This window comes from Osmerus mordax, chromosome 18 (genome assembly GCF_038355195.1).
Source record: "Osmerus mordax isolate fOsmMor3 chromosome 18, fOsmMor3.pri, whole genome shotgun sequence".
NCBI classification, from domain to species: Eukaryota; Metazoa; Chordata; class Actinopteri; order Osmeriformes; family Osmeridae; genus Osmerus; species Osmerus mordax.
Window position 1 is genome coordinate 11,298,442 of NC_090067.1, and position 23,939 is coordinate 11,322,380.

Consider the following 23,939-nt stretch of genomic DNA (forward strand, 5'->3'; position numbering starts at 1 on the left):
AAACATACGTTTTCCTTTGGCATTTAGCAGTGTCATATGACGTTGTGTCCTTGGGCAAGGCACTTCACCCTACTTGCCTCTGGGGAATGTCCCTGTACTTACTCTAAGTTGCTCTGGATAAGAGCGTCTGCTAAATGACTAAATGTAAATTAAAAGTTCAGGATTTTAGACTTTTTAAGGCCCCTGCAGGAACCCTCTCTCTGTCTCCAGGAGAACACACCTCATTCATCTGACATACAGAGATAGCGACATTTAAGATTTCGAAAAAGAAATTTATTTATCCATTACATAGTATTATTTAAGAACGTTAAACCAGTGGCCATGAATGTGCCTAAAAAGCCAACATACCTCAAAGACACACACACATTCATGGTATCGTACACAAACTGTATTGCACACACACTTACACACTCTTTCCTGTCTCCAGTACAGTACACAGACATGAAGTTAAGAACTGCTTTCCCAGCCCAAAACTAAGAGATCAGTTAAACTCCTCCACTGAGGGTAGTGTGATTTTCAGACCAGCTTAATCCTAGTTCAGCCAGTCAGTAGAGTCCAGCAGCAACCCTTACAGGCACCTCCCTAATGCAGTAGCTGCTTTGCACCAGAGTAACTTCACAGAAAGGCCTTAGTGTTAACATCCAAATGACTCCCCCCTCCTGTGAGAACAGCATCAATCAGTCATTTATACATACATCCCTCCACTGTGAGAATCCACTCCTGTTTAAATCAGACAGCTCTTACTACACTGGCCTCCGATGTGAATTGACTCACTTGAATCATAAGACCACTCTATCACACAGTGATCAGGTGAATCAACTGTGTGATAGGGGGGGGGGGGGTCACAGGGGAGATTAGATCAGACACCTGAGTCTCTTGGTCCCTTGGACTGAAATTGTCCCTCTGCTCTCTCCGTACAGACTGGGCATAACCGTGGTTAAAAACTGTGCGTAACCGCGGTTACAGACTGCGTAACCATGGTTACATACTGGGCGTAGCCGCGGTTACAGACTGGGCGTAGCCGCGGTTACAAGGCAGAGAGGATGCGCGGTGGGACTCAGTAGAACGAGTCTTCAGGGGAAGCCCAGCAGACAGAAAATCAAAAACACTATTGTAATCGAAGCAAAAACTCATTTCCGGTCAGAAACTCGACCACCACGCTTGTCAGATGGATGACAGCACGTGGCTCATGACGTTGCATCTTTTTAGTCCTTAAGAAGAGACTTAAGTCTGCAGACCGACACCATAGACCTCTCTCTCGTCTCCCCTCCTTCTCTCAGTTCGTTTTAAGGCTCCTGAGTTGTCGGCCTGACAACCTTGTCAACGGCTGTGGCCATAGTGGGCGTGTCCCGTGTCCCATAGTGGGCGTGTCCGTGGCCCATAGTGGGCGTGTCCCGTGTCCCCATAGTGGGCGTGTCCCAGTTCCCACCCGTGTGGGGGGGGGGGGGGTGGGCAGGTCCTCAGTAAGTCTCGGAGTCAGAGTCGTTGAGCTCGTCGTCGATGGAGAGTGGGCGGTCTTGCCTGCAGCAGGAGGTGTGGTCGGGCCTCAGGGGGGGCGGGGCGTCAAAAGCCACGCCCTTCGACTGCCGGCTGCCGGGGTGATCGACGACCCCGCGGCCGCCGCCGAGCGCAAGCCCGGGGATCGTTGCTATGGTGACCATGGGCGAGGTCGGCATCATGGAGTTGAGGATGAGGGCGAGGCAGTCGGCTACATCTCGGTTGGGCGCACACGCCAGGGCCGGGGTGTACCCTGGAGGAAGGGGGGGACCACGACAGAGAGAGAGACAAGTTAAGGAGGGGGAGAGTGTGTGTGATTGTTTGTGTGTGTGTGTTCTCTCTACTCACCATTCTCATCCACTGCTAACACACTGGCTCCTTTCCCCAGTAACTCCTGGACCACCACAGTCAGACCGTTCCTGGCAGCTACGTGGAGGGGTCTGAGGGGGAGGGAGAGGGGGAGGGGGAGGGAGAGGGGGAGGGAGGGAGAAGGGGAGGGGGAGGGAGGGTAATAGAAAGATGAATGGAAGGTGGGAGACAGATTGAGAGCAGCAAGGTTTATTATACAGTCCTCTCCCTATCCAGAAAGCTGTGTGTGTGTGAGAGAGTGTGTGTGTGAGAGTGTGTGTGTGGGACGTACGTCTGCAGAGCCGTGTTGGTGCAGTTGACGAGGTTCTTGTCACTGATCTTCTCCAGAATCAACAAGGCACTGGTCTCATGACCCTGGAGGACCAGACAGGACCCACAGGAAGAGCCAAAAGAAAGAGACACAGAGAGAGCAGAAGTCCTGTTTAATGCATTTATAGGTTGTGTGTCTGTGAAGGTAGTGTTGTGTGTGTAGGGTTGTGTGTGTGTGTGTGTGGAGCACCTTGCTGCAGGCCAGGTGTAAGGCTGTGTTCCTGTGGTGGTCCTGCTGAGCGAGGTCTGCTTTGGCACTGCTGACCAGCATCTCTACCAGACCAACACACACACGCACTTTACAGACGGACTGACGGGAAACAAGAGGAGGTGTGTGTGTGTGTGCGTGCACGCGTGTGTTTCAGGTACCGACCTACGGCGTTGGTCTGCCCGTTGTGCGCGGCCATCATCAGCGGGGTGGTGTGTGTGTGTGAGTCGGCCGTGTTCACCACCGCTCCCTGGGAGAGCAGCAAGGACACACACTCCACGTGGTCGGAGAACGCCGCCGCATGCAGGGGGGTCCTGTGTGTGTGACCAGCAGCATGTCTCACAGGGGTGTGTGTGTGTGTGACCAGCAGCATGTCGCACAGGGGTGTGTGTGTGTGTGTGTGTGTGACCAGCAGCACCTCCCTCACCTGCCCTTGGCATCCGTGACGTTGATGATAGCAGGACCCAGAGAGACGATGAGCATCTCAGCAACTCCTTCGTTATCGTTCATGCTGAAACACACACACACGTCACACATAACAGCCAGCCTTGCAGGCTGAGTGGGTAGGTGTGTGTGTGTGTGTGCCAGGCCTCTTACACAGCACAGTGCAGCGGGCTGAAGGAGTTCCCCTGAGCCTTCCTGAACGCCTCCTGCTCCAACAGGGCCTCCACACACGCATCATATCCTGCACACACAGAGACACGCATCATATCCTGCACACACAGAGACACGCGTCAGATCCTGCACACACAGAGACACGCGTCATATCCTGCACACACAGAGAGGAAGTAAAAAAGAGATCATCTGCAGTCTAAACCCGGAGCTCCACGGGGTCAGTACCGTTGTAGCAGGCCCAGTGCAGGGGTGTGTACCCCTGGTGGTCTGCCATGGGCGTGGGGGTGAGGGAGGAGGAGGCGGCCTGCAGCAGGCCTCCCAGGACCCCCACGTGGCCGCAGGCGGCCGCCATGTGGAAGGGGGTCCGCCCTCTGCTGTCCCGGGCACACGTACTGCCCCCGCGCTGCAGTAAGGCCTCCACACTCTCCTCGTGGCCCGTCACTGCCTGGAGGCACAGACAAGCAGAGTTACAGGAAGCAGACAAGCGGCGTTACAGGAAACAGACAAGCGGCATAACAGGAAGCAGACAAGCGGCGTTACAGGAAGCAGACAAGCGGCGTTACAGGAAGCAGACAAGCGGCGTTACAGGAAGCACACAAGCGGCGTTACAGGAAGCACACAAGCGGCGTTACAGGAAGCAGACAAGCGGCGTTACAGGAAGCAGACAAGCGGCGTTACAGGAAGCAGACAAGCGGCGTTACAGGAAGCACACAAGCGGCGTTACAGGAAGCAGACAAGCGGCGTTACAGGAAGCAGACAAGCGGCGTTACAGGAAGCAGGGGTCTGGTTACTGGCATGAGGAGACGTGTATTGAACGTGGGTGTGTGTGTGTGTGTGCGTCTCACCCCACGGTGCAGTGCTGTCCTCCCCCAGCGGTCTTTGGCCTCCACGTTAGCTCCTTTACTGAGCAGAGAGTACACACACTCTGTGTGTCCACTCAGCACCGCCAGCATCAGGGGGCTCCTGCACACACACACACACACACACACACATCAACAGATCTACAATCACAAAATGATGATCATCATTAAGTTGAACACACACACACACTCACTGTCCGTTGGTGTCCTGTATGTCCACAGTGTGTGTGTCGGTGTTGCTGATTAGAAGTCGTAGGCACTCCGGATGGCCGTTCATGGCTGTGGGAGAGAGGGTCACACACACACACAGTTAGATAGGGAAAGCAAGTGTACAGTTAACTGTAAGTGTGTGCATTCCTAAAGCATAGATGTGTGGATGTGTGTGTGTGTGTGTGCATACCTGCAGCATGTATAGCCGTTCTCTTCTGAGCGTAGTCCCTGGCCACAGGGGAGGCTCCGTGGTGCAGGAGCAGGGACACGCACTCCGAGTGGCCCCTGCAGGAGGCCAGGGTCAGGGGGGTCCGGCCCTCGGGGGTCCTCACGTCCACCTCCAGCAGAGAGCCCAGCAGCACCTCCAGGGCGGAGCAGTGGCCGTGGTACGCCTGGACACACCAGCACGTCAACACACAGGCAGGGCAGGGAGCATGGAGCCCACACACACACACACACACACAAGGTATTGCCATTCTAAATACTGTTTTTCCTAAACTAACAACCGAACCCTAATCATATCCCTATCTCCTAACCCCAACCCTTAATGTCTTTCTAACACACACACACAGACTCACTGCGAGGTGTAGAGGGCTGACGGATGCGTGGCTGTCTGAGTCGTTCAGAACGTCTGTCCCTGGAATCTCCATCAACTGAGGAGGAGGAAGAGAGGGAGGAGGAGAGAGAGGAGGAGGGGGAGGAGGAGGAGAGAGAGGAGGAGAGAGAGGAGGAGGAGAGAGAGGAGGAGGAGAGAGAGGAGGAGGAGAGAGAGGAGAGAGAGGAGGAGGAGAGGGAGGAGGAGGAGAGGGAGGAGAGAGAGGGAGGAGGAGGAGAGGGAGGAGGAGGAGAGGGAGGAGGAGGAGAGGGAGGAGGAGGGGGAAGAGGAGAGGCAGGAGGAGGAGGAGAAAGAGAGGGAGGAGGAAGAGAGGGAGGAGGAAGAGAGGGAGGAGGAGGAGAGGGAGGAGGAAGAGAGGGAGGAGGAGGAGAGGGAACAAGCTCAACATGTTGCAGGGACACTTTTAGCCCAGCAGATGGGGCTGGTGTACCATATGAGAGAGTCAGAGAATCAGGTGTGTTGGAGCAGGGAAACATCTAAAACATGCAGGACAGTGGGACCCTGAGTACCAAGGTTTAAGACAAATAACATACAGCATGCATCAGAACAGCAACCACCATGTCCAACACACAGAGGTCTATCATGTACTCACCACATCCAGGGGCGTTTCACTGGTCATCTGAAAACAAACAGAAAGCTATAAGTCTGTTTGTACACAAGCTGCTTTAACACAGAGACTAAATCAATAGTTCCTATTTAATGCCACATTGTGTCGGTGATATAAATGGTGGCGTGTGGTTTAGCTGGTAGAGTTCTGCTACGTAGGCCCAGTTCAGTGTCCAGTGTCCAGTAGCTGATGTGCTGTGTTCATGTATCATGCATGCTGACCCTGTGCAGTGTGTTAACTCTCACCAGCTCTAGACAGAGAGTGTGTCCGTAAGCCGAGGCGTAGTGAACAGGGCTGTAGCCCTCTCTGTCTCGGACCCCGGGGTTGGCATCGTTCCTCAACAGGTACTCTAGACACCTGACACACACCGACAGCCAATCAGAAACCAGATGGGACACGCTCACATTCTCTCACACACACACGTTCTCACTAACACTGACAGGTTCTCTCTCTCTCTCACACACACACACCCTCTCTCTCTCACACACACACCCTCTCTCTCTCTCACACACTCTGGTGACGTACTTGCCCTCGGCGTCGGAGGCAGCAGCGTAGTGCAGGGGGCTGCAGCCTCGCTCGTCCAGCTCGTTCACGCTGGCCCCGGAGCCCACCAGGGCAAACACACACTGGTAGTTACAGTTAGCAGACGCGTAGTGCAGGGGGGCCCTGCACACACACACACACACACACACACACACACACACACACACACACACACACACACACACACACACACACACACACACACACACACACACACACACACACACACACACACACACACACACACACACACACACACACACACACACACACACACACACACACACACACGGGTCAAGAGGAAGAGCATGTGGTCAGCCCTGGTGTGGCTAACACTGCTGTCGCTAAGCTAACAACAACAACACAGCGATATACAGGAGAGTCTCACCTTCCAAATCTGTCCTTCCTGTTGAAGTCTGCTCCTGTGTTCAACAGCAGGTTCAGACACTCCAGGTTCCTGACAAGACACACACAGCAGTGAGAACCAGGAGAGGATGGATAGATAGAACGAGAAAATAGAATTCTCTTCTTCTGGACCAATCAGATTCAGGGAAGGGGTTCCAACTTACCCTCCGGCCGCGGCTGCATGTAGACAGGTCCTTCCAAAGTCATCTGGGGTGTCTATGTCAAAGCCTGATGAAATATTACCCAGAAAGAAGAACAATAACATCAACAAATATATGGATCCCAGTTATGATAATGCTGGTGGGGATGTCCGGGTGTCGTCGTGTGTGTATTAGTGTGTGTGTGTGTGTGTGTGTGTGCGTACCCGAGGACAGCAGTTTCCGGCAGCAGTCAGAGAAGCCACTGAGGGCGGCGAGATGGAGGGGGAACATCCCGTGGACGCCCCGCCTACAGAGGGAGGAGTCACTGTCAGCCAGCCCACCTCACCAGCTAGCCTCAACCTGCAGAGGTAAATGTGTGTGTGTGTGTAGAGGTGTGTGTGTGAGACTCACTTGGCAGTGTCGGCTCCGTTGTTTATCAGCGTGTTGATGATGAGCTCGTGTCCATAGCGAGCGGCGATGTGCAGCGCCGAGTTCTTGTTCCTGTCCTCACAGTCGACCTCTGCTCCTGCACACACACACACACGCGCCCCTGGGTGAGGACCCTGCAGGGGAGGGGGTACAGCCCAGTGCGGGGGGGGGGGGTCTGGACAGGCTGGGGGCTCACCGTTCTGGATGAGGGCCTGGGAGCGGGAGAAACGCCCGTGGACAGCTGCCATGTGGAGAGGAGTCTTCCCATCCTTACTCTGAGGAGACAGAGAGAGAGAGACAGAGAGGGCGACAGAGAGAGAGACAAAGAGAGACAGAGAGAGACAGAGAGTATGAACTGAGGTTATCATTGTGTATTTTAGGTCGGTGTTGGTGACCCTCTGCTTAACCTGTCTATCCCATGCAGAGTCCTATAAGCTCTGGTCAACCCAGCACCCTGAGGCCTGTACTCACACTGAACTCTGATGGAGAGTTTCAGCCCTGATTTGGGGAGGGTTAGGGCTGGGGGGGGGTTGGCTGGCCTCTGGTGATGAGACATATGGATGGAGGGGGGAGAACTGAAACCCCCAGGCTGCAAGCTGCTCTCAGGAAGGAGTGTGTTTCTGTGTGTGTGTGTGTGTGGTCAGGCCAGCTGACCCGGATGTGTGTGTGTGTGGTCAGGCCAGCTGACCCGGATGTGTGTGTGTGTGTGTGGTCTGACCCGGATGTTGACGTCAGCTCCACTGCTCATCAGCAGCTCCAGACAGAGCGCCCCCTGGCGGGACGCCGCCGCAAAGTGCAGCGCTGAGAAGCCCCTCTCGTTCACCTGGGGAGAGGACACACACACACCATGTACATTTACGCTTGTAACAATGTCTATAGCTCAGCGGTAGACAGCATTTGCCTGCAAACCAAGAGGTACCAGGTTCAAATCCCCCTGTGCACTGCTCTGGATAGAAGCATTCTGAATGCATGAGTGCAGTAACTGCAGACCTGGTTGACGCTGGCGCCCGCCGCGATCAGCTCGTTCACCACCACGTCCTGACCGTTGTAGCACGCAACATGCAGGGCGGTGTTTCCATACGTGTTCAGCTCGTTGATCTGGAGAGATGGGGAGAAGGAGGGAGAAAGGAAGGAAGGAAGGAAGGGAGAGGGAGAGAGAGAGAGAGGGAGAGAGGGTGGTTGGAGTGTCAATGTGTTAACGTACACGTCAATCTGTGTGTGAGAGAGAAAAACGATATAGTTTGTGCATGTGTGAGAGAGTGTGTGTATGAATGTGTGTGTGTACCTGCACGCCCAGGCTCAGCAGGTACTGCACTGTGCTGGCCATGCCACTAGAGGCAGCAGTGTGCAGGGGAGTGTAGGCCTTCTTGTCCTTACAGTTCAACTCTGCCCCGCTGGACACCAGCAGCCTTAGCACCTCCAGGTGACCTGGGGGGGAGGGTGGTGAGACAGAGGGAGGGAAGGTGAGGGAGGGGGTGAGACGGAGGGAAGGCTGCCTGGGAGATGCCGTCTCCCACAGCAGGGCAGATATAACAGCGTGTGTTCCACTCTGCCTGGTCTCACCCATGTAGGCCGCCCAGTGGATCGCTCTCCTGTCTTTCTTATCAAACGCATTGATGTTGGCCCCCCTGGACAGCAGCAGCTTCACCATCTGAGACACACACACACACACATTACATATCTATGTAATATCACACGTGTACATACCAGATTGGACAGCGTGTGTGTGTGTACCTCGAGGTGTCCGCTGAAGGCGGCGTGGTGCAGGGCGGTGCGCCCTGCCCGGTCTGACACGTTGACGTTGCTCAGCAACGGGACCAGCGACTCGGCGCAGCGCACCGCCTTGTTGCTGGCGGCGACGTGGAGCGGCGTCTGCCAGTTCTTGTCGCGGGCGTTGACGTCCGCGCTGTGCTTCAGAAGCATCGTCACGGCGTCCTGGAGGGGGGGGGGGGGGAGACGGTCTCAGTGGGTGTATTTTGAGTCAATTTTATGTGTGTGTGTGTGTGAACGTGTGTGTGGTACCTCGCTGCCAGAAGCTACCGCTCGGTGAAGAGGAGTCAACCATTTGTTGTCTTTGGCATTTACCCTGGCCCCTGGTGGAGAGAGAGGGGAGCAGGAGAGAGAGAGAGAGAGAGGGGGGGGGGGGGGTTAAGAGAAACTGAATCAAAGTTGCCATGTACACTTTAAAGTTGTGGGGGGTGGGGGGCGTCCCAGGAGCCCCGGGGCCTAGGGGAGATGTCCCACGAGGTTTGGGGGGCCCATCTGTTGACGGGGGGTTAAAATAGCCAAGCTGCACCTGTTGTCGTCCTATCACGTTGCTGAGCAACAGCTAACCCCCTCCCCCTTTATCGGCGGCTGAGATCAACAGTTAAAATCCAGTCGCCTGACCATATATGTTGGGGGTTAAGGGGTCATGGGTCGAACATTCTGGTGTCTGAGGACAGCTGTTAGAGGGATGAGTGTGGGCTGAACCGGGCCGAGGTCAGCATGGATAACAGCAGTGAGGCAGTGAGGGTGGGTGGTGGCAGTGAGGCAGGGTGGTGGCAGTGAGGCAGGGTGGTGGCAGTGAGGCAGGGTGGTGGCAGTGAGGCAGGGTGGTGGCAGTGAGGCAGTGAGGTGGCAGTGAGGCAGGGTGGTGGCAGTGAGGCAGGGTGGTGGCAGTGAGGCAGGGTGGTGGCAGTGAGGCAGGGTGGTGGCAGTGAGGCAGGGTGGTGGCAGTGAGGCAGGGTGGTGGCAGTGAGGCAGGGTGGTTAGCAGCATCAGGCTACCTGAGAGGATGAGCAGCTCGATGATCTCAGCGTCTCCCAGGTAGGCAGCAGCGTGCAGGGGGGTCCGCTTCTCGTTGTCCTGGGGGGGGTACACACACACACACACACACACACACACACACACACACACACACACACACACACACACACACACACACACACACACACACACACACACACACACACACACACACACACACTTAACACCATTGCTTCTCGCTGGTCGCGACGCAAACAGGGCTCTTCCCATAGCATCCAGAGAGATGAATTGAAGGCACTAAACCACACATCGATTGGCCACGCGACGTCACTGGAGCCACAGACAACATGAGACCAGGGAGGAGGGACGTCCCTTCATCATCCTTTCACCCCTCCTCTCTCACGCCCTCCATCTCTGCTCCTCCACTCTCCCACTATCCCATGAAAATCTCTTGTGTCTCTTTGTGATGTCTGTGCCCTCCACCCCCGTGGTCCAACCACAGATTCACTTTTTGTTCCTTTCAATCATTTCATCTGTGGAACAAACTAAGCGTGCAATTGGCTTTTAGAAGATGGAGAGAGCAGTCTGTCTCTGTCTCCCTCAGTGAGACTATCCATCCATTGTCCTCTCTTGCCCCCCCTCCCCTCTCTCCTGTCTCTCCCACTCTCTCTCCCTCCCCCCCCCCTCTTTCCATGCCCTGTTCTGTCAGAGCACTGGAGGGCAATCAGGAAAGTGGAGCCATAAACAACGTCACATGACAAATCTGGCAGCCCATGATTGGTCTGACCCAAAGTTGCTGACTCCGGGAGACAACTATGATGACCCCAGCATTCTAAACCCACAGGATGGAGAAGAGGGGGGGGCGGGGCAGAGACTGGAGGAGAGAAACACAGATGGATGAAGGGAGAGAGACAGGGAGAGTGATGGAGGAGAGAGACAGGGAGAGTGATGGAGGAGAGAGAGAGGGAGAGTGATGGAGGAGAGAGAGGGAGGGTGTTAGGTGTGAGATGATGGGACGGGAGCAGCGAGGAGGACTGTGCCCTAACATAAACCATTAGGTTGTTTAAAGCGTTCTAACAAGGGTAGACGCTGCTGTCTATATTAACAACCAGAGAGGAGAGGGGGAGGGTGTAGTCACTCTTGCCAGACAGCACTTTCAGACAGCCAGTCAGTCAATCAATAGGTGCCAGAATCAATGTCTGCCTGGTTGGCTGAGGTCCCCAGCCAATCAGGCTGGTCGCCCCGCCCCCAGGCCCCATGATGCGTGACTCAGTGAGTGTGGGGCTGTTTCAGATTGAGACAGAACACTGTGTGTGTATGTGTGTTAGTGTGTGTGTTTACCTGGACGTTGACATCTTCCTTCTTGAATATGAGGGAGCGGACTTCGTCTGGGTCCACGTTGAAGATGGCTCTCAGCAGAGACGGCTACGGGTGAGAGAGAAGAAGAGAGAGAGGACCGAGAGAGAGAGAAGGACAGAGAGAGAGAGAGAGAGGGGGGGGGGGGAGTGTGAGTGAGGGGGAAATAAAAAAAACAAGGGAGGAAGAAATAGGCCAAAGGTCACTGAGGTGTAGTAAAACGCAGCAGGTGTGGGGTCACGTTTAACGACAGATCTTTTCAGTAGCAACAGCTGCAGGGCGACAGGAGAAACACACTGCCACACACCCAAACACACCTACTAGCTCACACCTGGTCCCTATGTGCTGACACAAGCAAACACACCCGTGGAACCTGGCTGTGTTCACACGGAGAAAATAGTTGTCAAAGAAATGAGAAATATTGTAACAGGACAGAGAGAGAGAGGCACAGAGAGAGGCAGGGGGAGGGAGAGAGAGACAGAGAGAGAGACAGAGAGAGGGGGAGAGAGAGACAGAGAGAGGGGGAGAGAGGGGGAGAGAGAGACAGAGAGAGAGACAGGGGGAGGGGGAGAGAGAGACAGACAGGGGGAGGGGGAGAGAGACAGAGAGAGAGGGGGAGAGAGAGACAGAGAGAGAGACAGGGGGAGGTGGAGAGAGAGACAGAGAGAGAGAGACAGGGGGAGGGAGGGAGAGACAGGGGGAGGGGGGGAGAGAGACAGAGAGAGAGAGAGAGACAGGGGGAGAGAGAGAGACAGGGGGAGGGAGGGAGGGAGGGAGAGACAGGGGGAGACAGAGCAGAAACAACAGAGAATCCGCTCCACTGATGACGTTTCAGCTCATCTCCAGCTCATCAGGATGTGGTCATGTGATGACAGGACAGGCTGGAGGTGTGAGGACGAGCCCTGGCTCTCTGAGGGCTGGTGACAAGCTCCCCTGACAAGCTCCCCCTCACTGGGCCATGCTAACCAATGTCAAAAGTGTGTGCGTGTGTGTGTGTGGGGGTGCCTGATACGGATTGCAGTTTGTAAACAATATGCCTTACTGACATGCACGCACTCACACACCTCGAGGCTGCTAAAAGGGTTGCAGGCATTTCTCTCTCACACACACACACACACACACACACACACACACACACACACACACACACACACACACACACACACACACACACACACACACACACACACACACACACACACACACACACACACACACACACACACACACACACACACACACACACACACACACACACACACACACACACACACACACACACACACACACACACACACACACACACACACACACACACACACACACACACACACACACACACACACACACACACACACACACACACACACACACACACACACACACACACACACACACACACACACAGTCCCAGTGAGGGGTGGCTGGGTGTAAAGATAGATAACAGTTATTCCATTCAGACCCCAGCAGTCTTCCCAGCAGTCTCAGTCCTGTCTCCTGCCCCCAGCTCTCCTGAAATAACTGTAACTACAGGGCATGTCTGCATCTGTCTCGGGTCTATTATAACCTATTAACTGATAACTATAGGAGGGAACACAGGGGAGACATGAACCAACAACACTAATCCTGTCATCATGAACCAGAGAGACCTCGTAGTCTCTTTCTCTGTAGACGCAGAGGGGTGCAAAGCTCGGCTGACAATCACCGAAGCAATCTTCTCAGATCCTCCGGACAAGGCTCGATCTGTGATTACATTGGTGCTATATTGAGCACCGTGGCTTATAAGTAATGCGCACTGTATTGTCTGACTGCATTCTTCACAGGGGTAGCATCAAAGCTCGGGAGAAACGTTAAGCTGGAATTGAACCCTGACTCCCCAAGCAATCTTCCCCAAGTCTAACAGAAGGTAATTTCACAGGATTCCACCAACCGTGCTAACTGTGGTACAACACGCTGGGCCTAGCCATATGCTACGCAAGCCGCAGCCAAGCAAACCTTAGCTGAATGTATGCAGAACCAAACAGAAAAGGGGGCTCAAGATCTCACCTTGTCTTCCTGTGTGGAAGCTCTGCGTGGTGCATGATGGGATCTGCGGTCCAGAGAGCTTTTTGGGTGAGGTGGGGGCGAGGGCTCTTCCTCCTCCACCTCCTCCAACACCACGATACACACACGACTCGCACGCTCCGACCGCATCAGGAACACAAACACACACACTGTGCGGGCTTATCCACGCACGCACACACACACACACAACACTCCTCACATACACGCACAATCCTGGAGCACCATTGCTTCCAAGAAAAAAAAGAAGACACACTGTCCTCCCTCTAACACACACACACAGCTTCCAACGTCTTCCACACACTGCAGCTCCTGAGTTAGAATCCGGTGTGAGAGCAAGCTAATGTCCTCCCACTGTCCTCCAGCGTTGCTGTGCTACATGGCAGCTCCCCCGTCTCCCTCTCTCTCTGTCTGTCTGTCTCTCTCTGTGTCTCTCTCCCTCTCTCTGACACACACAGTCACGGCAGCAGGGAATTCCTTTGCGCAATGGTGGTGGTGGTAGCAACATGCGGCAGAATGATCCAGGCAGGCTTGCCTACTGGAAGCTACATATCCTCGCTGCCGCGGTGCAGCCACACACACACATGCGCAGGGACACACACACACACACGCAGGCACGCTCGGAAAAGACACACACACGACCCTGTGACTAGCGTGGACAATTCTACAATTCTGTACAAGAAGGCTGCTGAGAGACAGAGAGGGAGGGAGAGAGAGAGAGAAGAGGGAGGGAGGGAAAAAAAGGGGGAGAGGGAGCGAGCAAGGGAGAGGGAGCGAGAGAGCGAGAGGGGTTGGTGGGAGAATGGTTGACTAAGGAGATGAGAGACGTATTGAGCGTGTCAGGGGAGGAAAGGTAGGGGGAGGTAATGAAGAGAGATGGGGAGGGGAGGAAGAGAGGACATGGGGGGCAGGGGAGAGAGCGAGAGCGAGAGCGAGCGAGTTGCATATGTAAGTTAATAGACAGAGTGCATACAGCAGAGAAACATGAAGCGTAAATTGGTAGAGGGGGAGGGGCAAGGAGAGGACAACAGTGGAGGTAGAGAGCGAGCGAGCGAGAGAAAGCGAGAGAGCCTAGCTCAGCTCCATCAACATGAGCGTCAGCAGTAGACAAGGTCATCCGTCTGGTCATAGAAGGTCTGTAATGGTCTAAGCTGAGCTGGCGTGGTCTCCACTGCCTCAATAAGCTATGTTAGTCTGTGACGGTAAACGTGCTGACTTTCCGGAAAGCATCATCTTCACTGCCGTCTAATGTCAGCTACGCCGATGGTGCTTTAGAACATTCAGGAAAGTCACCCTCGAAAAGACCAATGAGAAATGACAGGTGGAAGAATAAAGGCAAGCGTGGACAAAGTCAATAGTTTCTGCTGAGCAGACTGGGGTCCTCCGAGTAATCTCAGAAACACAGTGAACAACCAGAGACCCATATTCTTCTAGAACTTAGAGAGAATTATGCCAGGATGATTGTGTGTCCGTGTCTCCCGCTGGGGTATTGGTGGCATAGCTTCAAGAGTTCCCAAGTTCCTCATTAAAAAACTGGAACAAACGAGCCCCCAGAATGCTAGGCCAGCTAACAAGAGCAGTGTGTGCCAATCCCCCTTCATATGCAAGACACAACACGGCCTGAGGACCCAGCAAGAGACAGGAGGAGGGGGAGCGCTCGACACAGAGGGAGGAGAGACACAGAGAAAGATTGAGGAAAAAAAGAGCGAGAGAGAGACAGAGAGAAGGAAAGAGAAAATCAAAGAGAAAGAGGAGAGAAAGCGGAGAGACAGAGACAGAGAGAGAGAGAGAGAGAGAGAGAGAGAGAGAGAGAGAGGAGAGAGAAAGAAAGCATGAAAAAAAAAAGTTCATTCAAAACCAGAGCTTAAATTTGGCTCTGTATATGGCAAGCCAATTGCTGGAGCCCATTCAAAGCTACACTCCCGGCCACAGCATCTGTTTCCAGGATAGGAAGTTTATGTCTATGGGAAGTGTTTGAAGGCAATGACACACTGGATAAACATGCTTCTCTTACCCATCCCAATACCATCAACCAAGAGGATTCCTTCAGCATACACCACAGAACACACTACTCAATGCATGTTATAAAAGACTAATTCAATAAAGCAGTGTTCAGTTCAGGACAAATGGGGATTCAACGTGGAGGCTTTTAGGCAGTGGGCTTAAAATACCTGCTGTGTTTCTGCTGAGTGGGACAACCTCACATAACACTACTGCATCACGGGGACCAAAACAAGGGGCAACATGTACACACACACACACACACACACACACACACACACACACACACACACACACACACACACTCTCTCTCTCACACACTCTCTCTCTCACTCGACTCACTCACACACACACACACACTCTCTCTCTCTCTCTCTCTCTCTCTCTCTCTCTCCCCCCCGTCTCTCTCACACACACAATTTCACTCTCCCCCTTTGAATGTGAGTGTTTTGCAGGACTACCATGACCCTTGTTCTAACGGTTAGAGTCTAACCCTACCCATTGGGAGTAATGTATGTAACATGACCCCGTGTCCCTGACATTGAGACACACAGCTCTGGTATGTAGTAACATGAAGGCAAGTATGAAAGTGAAGGTTATTCATATTAATTTAGGAACTTGGTTAGGCTTCAAGTATCTGTACTCAGGAAATGTGTCTACAACTTAGGTCTACATTTTTCAATATGATTCAACGTGTATTTATCAAACAAGTTGACACAGGAAAAACAAATGGCACAATTATTAATAATAGTGCCTTTAGTGACTAAAGGATTACACGGAGGACAAAGAGATCTTTCAAATGTTTTTTTTTGTGCTCCGTTGTTCTAAAAAGCACAATATCTCTAAGCAGAAGAGAGAGGAAGAGTGAGATGGAGAAAGGGGGTTAGAAGACTTCTAATACGGTGATTAATCAGCCTCGGCTTCTGCTTAAGCCTATCTGTGGTTATCGGACTCCCTCTAGAGGCGAGAAAAGTAGCTACCTGTAATTATACACAGTCTTCTACCCTCCTCCTCCTCCTCCTCTTCATCCACAAAGCTCTGACACGCTTGCATCACCTCTTCCCAATCCGCCGATTAGAGAGGCTATTTTCGTCTCCTTGTCTAGTTCTGTCAATGAGCGACACTGTAAAACAATACAGATGATCTCATATCAACCAACCCCTCTTCCGTTAAACTGGACAATCCCGTAGCCAATAGGTCTTTAGGCATAGCCCTGCATGTGACAGTGTTGCACATGCCAGAGTAGGTGTGCCCATGTGCTTTTGTCACACTCTAAACTTGGAGCCCTAATTAATGATGGAGGAGTGCACTTTACCCAACCACAGCTGTTGGCACTATAAACACAGTATCTTGCATCATCTGTCAATCAATGTATTATGAAGGTTACACTTAAAAATATATTAGTTGTTATTCAAAGAAGTCAGACAAAGAAAATGCAGTCAGATAAGAAAAAGAAAGTTAAATACTGATCACTTTGGCACTAAGAAGGAGCGTGACGAGTGGGCAGTAGACTGACATATACTAAGCCAACTCATTCCACATGGTGGAGTGATGGTGACAGCCTCACCTGTTGCTGTTGAATGAAGCCTGACACTGTAGAGGCCGTAGAAAGTCGCTGACCGTTTCACGGTGGAAATACTTAAACTATTATTGGAGACTTCAATCGAAAGTAGCAAGCAACGCGACCCATTAACTATACTTTTACAATACCCATCACAATATATAACTAACCAAATTACCCTGATATAAAAAATGGAGTTGTCTCGTGAATCTAGTTGCTTAAAAACAGTACAGGGATGTGGCAAGATCAACAGGTTAAGAAACATTTGGTTAGCTTTAAAGCTCCAAGCACGAACAAACGACATAATGTAGTACACTGCCAGCTTCCCAAATCTGTTTTAACAGCAAAACCCACGCTACTACTAGCGAGTTGTCTAGTTAGTTGCTAGTAGCAAGCAAGCTAACTTGCTTCCATCAACCTTACTGTACTGACACCAGGCAAGCTACACTTTTTGAGGTTGCTAACCAAGTAGCCAGCGGCTAATCAACCCAACTCTGCTAATTGTCTAGCTAGTTAGCTAACTAACTAGACAACTAACAATACGTCCCCTTCTTTAACTAGCTAGCTGTGTCCAGCTAGCTAACGTTAGCGAGCTACACTAGTCCAGCTAGTAGTTTGCAAGCTAGTTCTCAGTTAGCCAGCAAGTGGCGTGCTAGTAATAGCAACTCACCTGGTCTCGAATCTTTAGAACCACCATGTTCCCCCCGCAGAAGTGTCAGAGTGGCTCTCAAGGCCGTAACGGTGTGGCAGAGTGCACCGAGACCGGATCGCTAGCCAGCCGAGCTACTCCGCTGAATCTCGTCCCGAGTCTCCCCTTTCCTGCCTGGCAAACACAGGAGTCAACAAAATCCACAACATTACCGCCACACATACGGAGCAGTTACGAGACCACTGATTGGCTCTGGAGGAATTCCATCTCGTAGCAATAGAGACTGTGGTTAGTGGAGCCTAAAAATCCATGGTTAGGATTAGTTTGTCCATTTGTCTATTTGCAAAGTGTTGAACATTGAGTTGGAATGATACATCTGTAATCCTAAATATTAGCTTTAAAGGTGGAAGTGTTTGAGCTGAAGAGCACGTCTTAAAAAGTTGTGTAGTTTTACGTAAAGCGCAATAACGTCACCAAGCGGCAGGTTACTGGGAAGGCAGGTACCTTTGAAGTCCCCAGGCTGAAAAACTACAAGCCCACTCAGCAGGCATTTAATAGCATCAGAGCCCGTGGGTTGGGTTCAGGATTAACGGTTGACTAGGATATCTCAAATAATAACAAAAACGTAATCAGCTGTAGCCTCTGTGGCCTTACAAACACATCATTAGACAGATGTGGACTGATCCGACATTTTCAGCATGGCAATCATCACACTTCATCCCTGTGTCAAGCTTTATGCAGGATGAAAGAGTTTCCCGGCGCCGAAAATAAGATTTGTCTGCGAAGTGGTGTTTTCACACCATAGTTTATTTATGGTGAAAGCTATCTCTGGACAGTCAGTCCACTGACTGTCCAGAGAGAGAAAGTGAGAGAGAGAAAGTGTGAATGTTTGAATGAATGTTTGTGTTAGTCCCTAGGATCTCTTTAGCCTCTCTAGGCTGGTGGCAAAATATCCCGCCAACTCCCCAGGAATGTGTGCGACAGAGGAGCAGCACTCATTCCAAAGGTGTGAAACAGAGACAAAGAATGACGTGATGAGACAGATATGCAATGAAGAGTTTCTACAAATACAAGTCACAGGACCAAAATAGATAATTTAACTACATTCTGAAATGTAACTGGCAAAAACAACTTGCACAAGTAGGCAGTATGTCAACCCTCAACTCTTAAAGTAAGACACCACACACACACTGGTCAGTTAGTCTGAGTTACTGTTTTATTATTAGTGTTATACTGTTCTGAGCGTAGCTGCTCCAAAGGAAGAGTTGATAAGCATGATGCAAAAACACCCTAAAAGTCATTTTAAATCGCATAAAATGACTGTGACATTCTGATTCTTTTTTTTGTTGTTTTGTTAAAGAAAAATATGAAAATAGAGTTGACAGTACATTTAGGCACACTATTGATACACACTGTACATCGATATGCACAATTTTCATTTTCATAGATTCATATGTACTGGGGATAAAATTAAAAATAATCCTGACAAGCCATCCTACATGGAGCAATGAGGCAATGCCTAAAAGGCATAGTCACCTTTTGTCACCTCTTCCAGTACAGTGACAAACATCCTCCTCCCTTTTTAGCATCGACGTTAGAGTTCATGTCCTCATTTAGCCAATCAGAATCCCCCAGTCCTGCTCAGTGCAAGCCAATCACAGCAGACAAGGGACAGTTCCATCCAATGGCAGCAGCAGAATGGAGCTCTGTTCAGCCAATAGGATGGCTCTCCCACAGTCTCTATCCGGTAAGTGCTCTTCAGCAGTGATTCTATTGGTCACAGGACAGATTTCCTGTGATGCTATTGGTCAGGAGATGCTTCTCTCCATCCTGGCATTGGTTCATACATCAGAAACAGAGAATCGGACAAGGGAACAGGTTTGTATGCATGAGCCCCATTTGCTGTCACTGAACCAACAAGCATTCCAGCTTGTTCAAGGAGTGACAGTTAACTTTAGATCAACTGCCTCTCAGGTCTTCAGTCTCCCCGCTGCTCGGAACTCTCTTGCTACTACCGAGTCGACAGGGAGAGCGCAGATTCACCAGGAGTGAGAGAAGAAGAATAAGACTTATAAAACAAGTCTGTAAAAAACACTGTACTTAACATCAACGGAATGTAAGTTGTCGGGATCATCTGATTTTTTTTCAAATTTTTCTTTTTTTAAGGGAAAATTCTGTCGACTTTTGTGTTTTTTCTCCAAACAGTATTGACGTGTCTTTTGTTTTTTTTCAATATACAATTATTTGAATATACATGCATTAAAGAAAAATATTGCACAAAATTAAAAGTGATTAACTAGGGATATATCTCCATTTCTGTTTTCCTTTCTGTGACGTAGTCATGTGTAAGAAGAGCTTCTTCTAGCACGCATCTCTTGGTCTGTAATATTAAGGCTGGTTCACTAACTTACACTGGCACAGTTTCTGACTGAGGAGGATTGCATCTTAGTGCTAACACACACTCGCATGTACATCCACACACACACACACACACACTCACACCCTCTCATTCAGAACAAAGGAATACACTATAGACCAGTCACCAGTACATTCTTTGCAGCATATCTCTGTATGCTTGGACAGCCAGAGATCTCCCCTCGACAGGGACCAAGAGTAACACAGTTCATCCCGCTCTGTAGTTTCATGTTCTTGAGTGTCGTTTTTTTCCCCCCTCACATGATAATCAATACGAAGCACAGTTATGCTGTCAGTGTCCCCACATCATACATACAAACACGTATACAGAGAACAGCTGGAGCTTTGGTTGTCAGGGTTAGGACAGTAGCGTTAAAAACGGGTGTGCCTTAGCCTATCCTAGAAGGGTTAGGTTAAGCATAGGTGATGTCACTTCTCAGACAAATAAAATAACAACCACACACACACACAAAAACAAGAACAGCGAAAACCAAAGTCAGAACCCTTCTTGGAACATCATGTTGAAGGCCTTGCGTCAGAAAAAAATCTTCTGAATAAATAATCTCAACAGCCCCCGTATCTGCCATCTCGAGTTGAATTGACCTACCGCTACAGACAAATTTGCTAATATCAATACGTATACCATGACGCTTTGTGTTCATACACTGGTGACATTTTAGAAAATGGTGATCAAAGACGATGCCTGTGCCTCAGGCTGGTTTGAAGACGTTGAATTTAGGTGCAATAAAAAAAAACTGGCCAGACGGCCCTCAGCCTTAGCTACTCAGGAGACAGAAGCAGAGAGGGGCGGGTGAGGCGGGGCATAAGGGGGTAAGGCGTGAAGGGGGGGGGGGGGGGTAGCATGTTCCATACCCCCACACTATCTCTACTCCTGCAGGTTAAAAGCATACATGAGATGTCTGTTGTCCGCTCTGGGCTGACCACACAGATCAAATAAAAACAATCTTCAAACAGAAACTTCAAAGAAAAGAGGGTAAAAAAAAAAAAAAGATTGAAATAAACACAACCTCCTCCCATAATCGCCCGCTACATTTAGTCTCTTGGTGGCACGAATGGGAGAGGAGGTGGTGGTGGTGGTGGAGGGGGGGGTTAAGTTCCTGTGTTTGTGAGAGGAGAGAGGACTCAGTGTGAGGAACTCTTGGCGGAGATCTCGTTACCTAGGCTAGTCCGGCAAGGAAGGGAGCAGTGATAACTTGTTTGTAGGAAGGACACAGACTAATAATGTTCCCTCACACAAACACTCTTCACCTAATCGTCACGTATAACCTACACACGCCTCACCTCAGCCACAAACCGCGTGCGTGCGTGAGAGAGTGCGTGCGTGCGCTCGTTCCCTTCCCTCCTGTCACCTCTTGAAGCAGGCTTTTTGTTTCTGCGAGTATCTGTGTGTGCGCGGCGAGCGGGAGTGCAGCTTGACGAACAGCTCGGGGAACTTGTACTGGGGGAACATGGTCTCCAGGAAGCCCTCGAGGAACACGTAGACCAGGCGGCGGTTCATGGGCTGGTGCTGGAACATGTCGAAGACGCGGAGGATGCCCTTGCGGGTGGTGTCTGCTCCGATGATGTGCTTTAGCTCGTCTGGTGAGGAGGGGCGAGGAGGCGGGGAGAGGGAGGAGAGAAAGAGGAGGGGGGGGAGAGGAGGAGGAGGGGGGGGGGGGGTAAAGGCGAGAGTGGGAAGTACAGAAGCAGAGCAAGTCATATTTCCGTATCCCAGAATCCTGCCAGAATTAGATTGTGTAACCTCAGGTTAAGCCCAGGGGTTAGGATTGAGGTTGTCTGATGTTGACCTGGGCCAAAGCAGAGATAAGTAGGACAGTGAGGCTATCCTGAGTCAGCACAGTAAGCCAAGGACTTACAGGGACAGGCTAGTATGACCCACAGCACAATCAGCACATGCTAGTACTGAGGCTAAGCACTCGTTTCACTCGTAAACCCTGCATCAGAGGGTGTATGTGTGTGTGTGTGTGTGTGTGTGTGTGTGTGTGTGTGTGTGTGTGTGTGTGTGTGTGTGTGTGTGTGTGTGTGTGAGTGAGTGAGTGTGTGTGTGTGTGTGTGAGTGTGTGAGTGTGTGTGTGTGTGTGTGTATTAGTATATCTTACCTGGCATGATCCCCAGGAGGTTGGTCTTGGCAGCAACTCGTGTCCTCATGCGGATGCTCTTGTCCCGGCGAGGTTGAGTCTCAGCCAGAATACCATTGGGCCAGTATGAATCCCTGAACACGGATAGGTATGCTGAGAGTTACGGACAGGTTCCCTGACCAATCATGAGGCAGAATACATAAAAGTGTAGGGGAAAGGGGTTACCTGAACTTCTTGACGTAGTCTGCCACCTGCTCTGGAGAAGTCATGTAGTCCACATGATCCACGATCTTCCTACAGAACAGAGACCACACACAGAAATGTAAGAGAGAGAGGAAATGTAAGAGAGAGAGGACAAGAGATTGTGTGTGACACGTGTGTGTGTGTGTGTGTGTGTGTGTGGTACCTGTTGATGGTGTCTCCGTAGGTGGCTCTGATGAGTTGCTGTAGAAGGTTCTTGATGTTTCTGCGTAACCACTGGTTCCTCTCCTTCAGGTCGAACACCTCGTCCATCAGCAGGAGCATTACACGCAGGGGGATGTTGTCATCCACCTACACACACACACACACTCTAATATGAACTACACACTTTATTCCAGATTTAATTCAGAGACAACAGAGAGAGACAGTAAAGCAGAGAGGAGAAGAAAAGACCAGGGATGGAATCGAACCCCGGCCCCTGCTGTGAAGCCTTAGATCTAGTGGTGCACGCTCTTACCCGGTGAGCCACCCAATTCAACGTTTTGTATTTCTTATACACACACACACACACATCTACACACACACGCACGCACTCACGTTATCATCCAGCTGGGCGGAGACTCGGCAGTGTTCCGGGTCGATGTCGGACTTGGGCAGCATCGGAGGCACCTGGGAGCAACAGGACACATCTGGTCAGTCAGAGAGCGAGCGACCAAGCGCGGCCCTGGAGAACGGCAATTAGCCGTGGAGCGGAGGCAGCTAGCGGAGGCAGCTAGCGGAGGCAGCTACCTTGAATACGGACTGCTTGAAGTCCTGCCCCAGCCTCTCTGACATGCGGCCCATGTTGTCGGAGACCTTGTTCATCCCCTCGGCCAGGCTGTCAGGGAGCGCCTTGACGGCCTGGGACACGTTCCTCATGGAGCTGCGGAGCGGGTTCACAAACGTGTCCATCTGGTGGCGGGTTGTGTGTGTGTGTGTGGGGTAAACATACGTTAAGACACACACAAGGGTAAAAGTATTGGCAAACATCTAGCAACGCGTTAGAAATGCCCATGGGAGAATTCCTGTGTATGGCAACCCCTGGTGTGTGTGTGTGTGTGTGTACCTTGCGTGCAAAGTCTCCCTTGCCCTTGCTGTAGGCCTTGTTCTCCAGGAAATCATACACGTACGGAACAATAGTGGGGCAGGCCTTCACCATCTCTGGGTTCAGCAGCAACTACAACACACCACACACACACACACATTGGTGAATGTGTGTGACACAATCCATAAGCGAAGCACTCCTCGCAGATAACCTGCACACACACCTGTAAGTATGTATTGAGGTCTTTTTTCCTCTTCTCCAGGAATTCTCTGTCCATGTTATTGAAAGTCTTTTTCCCCGGAAGTTTGAGGATAGAGGTCAGGTTCTCGAACTGGTGCGGGAAAACAAACGAAAACAACGCATGTTTATCGATTCCGTCAATCCCTGAACATTTACATTTTTACATCTACATTTAGTCATTTAGCAGACGCTCTTATCCAGAGCGACTTACAGTAAGTACAGGGACATTCTCCCCGAAGCAAGTAGGGTGAAGTGCCTTGCCCAAGGATACAACGTCATTTGCACAGCCGGGGAATCAAACCGACAACTTTCTGATTAATAGCCTGACTCCTTAACCACTCAGCCATCTGACCCCCCCACACACCCGCACAACACACACCCGCACAACACACACACACACACACACACACACCTGTTCCGTGATCCTCATGTGGAAGTCGTGGAAGTCAGAGTAGCGGCGGTAGGTCTTCCAGCAGTCCTCGCTGCCGTCTTGGCTGCGGCGGAACACGGTGATGGCGTACAGCGCGTAGGTCTTACCGTGGTCGTTACACACCCCTGCGCCCAGCAGGAGGGGGAGAGAAGCATCAGCTATTGAGACGCCCGGGGGAGGGAGGGAGAGGGAGAGGAGGGGGGGGGGGAGAGGGAGAGTAGGGGGGGGAGAGAGGAGGGGGAGGAGGAGGGGGGGGGAGATAGGAGGGGGGGGGGAGGGGAGGGGG

The 23,939-nt window shown here is 51.5% G+C and overlaps 2 protein-coding genes across 6 annotated transcripts in view; both read right to left on the reverse strand.

The window, feature by feature from the left end:
• Positions 1 to 251: 251 nt before the first annotated feature.
• LOC136961901 (serine/threonine-protein phosphatase 6 regulatory ankyrin repeat subunit A) lies at positions 252 to 17,363 on the reverse strand. Of its 3 annotated transcripts, none has more exons than XM_067255389.1 (29): positions 17,206 to 17,363; positions 10,898 to 10,981; positions 9,577 to 9,655; positions 8,831 to 8,901; positions 8,543 to 8,743; positions 8,372 to 8,459; positions 8,094 to 8,236; positions 7,799 to 7,906; positions 7,527 to 7,631; positions 7,005 to 7,083; positions 6,791 to 6,905; positions 6,604 to 6,686; positions 6,404 to 6,467; positions 6,223 to 6,291; positions 5,817 to 5,957; positions 5,537 to 5,648; positions 5,277 to 5,303; positions 4,647 to 4,721; positions 4,259 to 4,460; positions 4,053 to 4,137; positions 3,844 to 3,961; positions 3,224 to 3,443; positions 2,981 to 3,068; positions 2,811 to 2,894; positions 2,549 to 2,697; positions 2,366 to 2,448; positions 2,138 to 2,220; positions 1,846 to 1,937; positions 252 to 1,750 (listed from the first exon to the last, which is right to left on the reverse strand). In XM_067255389.1, the coding sequence occupies exons 1-29, from the start codon at positions 17,230 to 17,232 to the stop codon at positions 1,461 to 1,463; spliced, it is 3,165 nt and encodes a 1,054-aa protein (XP_067111490.1). In that variant the 5' UTR covers positions 17,233 to 17,363; the 3' UTR covers positions 252 to 1,460. The 3 variants fall into 3 exon arrangements, with proteins under 3 accessions (XP_067111490.1, XP_067111491.1, XP_067111489.1); XM_067255390.1 differs by lacking the exon at positions 17,206 to 17,363 and adding an exon at positions 15,955 to 15,977; XM_067255388.1 differs by lacking the exon at positions 17,206 to 17,363 and adding an exon at positions 12,959 to 13,105.
• A 1,021-nt stretch (positions 17,364 to 18,384) lies between these two features.
• Positions 18,385 to 23,939, reverse strand: part of snx13 (sorting nexin 13) — a 21,086-nt gene continuing 15,531 nt past the window's right edge. For 2 of the 3 annotated variants that reach the window (XM_067255960.1, XM_067255959.1), the window contains 9 exons: positions 23,636 to 23,778; positions 23,207 to 23,314; positions 23,005 to 23,115; positions 22,689 to 22,850; positions 22,497 to 22,568; positions 22,105 to 22,250; positions 21,924 to 21,992; positions 21,720 to 21,832; positions 18,385 to 21,198 (listed from right to left, as the gene is read on the reverse strand). In XM_067255960.1, coding sequence (XP_067112061.1) covers positions 20,966 to 21,198; positions 21,720 to 21,832; positions 21,924 to 21,992; positions 22,105 to 22,250; positions 22,497 to 22,568; positions 22,689 to 22,850; positions 23,005 to 23,115; positions 23,207 to 23,314; positions 23,636 to 23,778 — 1,157 coding nt within the window. In that variant the 3' untranslated portion in view covers positions 18,385 to 20,965. Of the gene's footprint in view, positions 21,199 to 21,719; positions 21,833 to 21,923; positions 21,993 to 22,104; positions 22,251 to 22,496; positions 22,569 to 22,688; positions 22,851 to 23,004; positions 23,116 to 23,206; positions 23,315 to 23,635; positions 23,812 to 23,939 lie in introns of all 3 variants that reach the window. The other variant, XM_067255958.1, reaches the window with a different exon arrangement.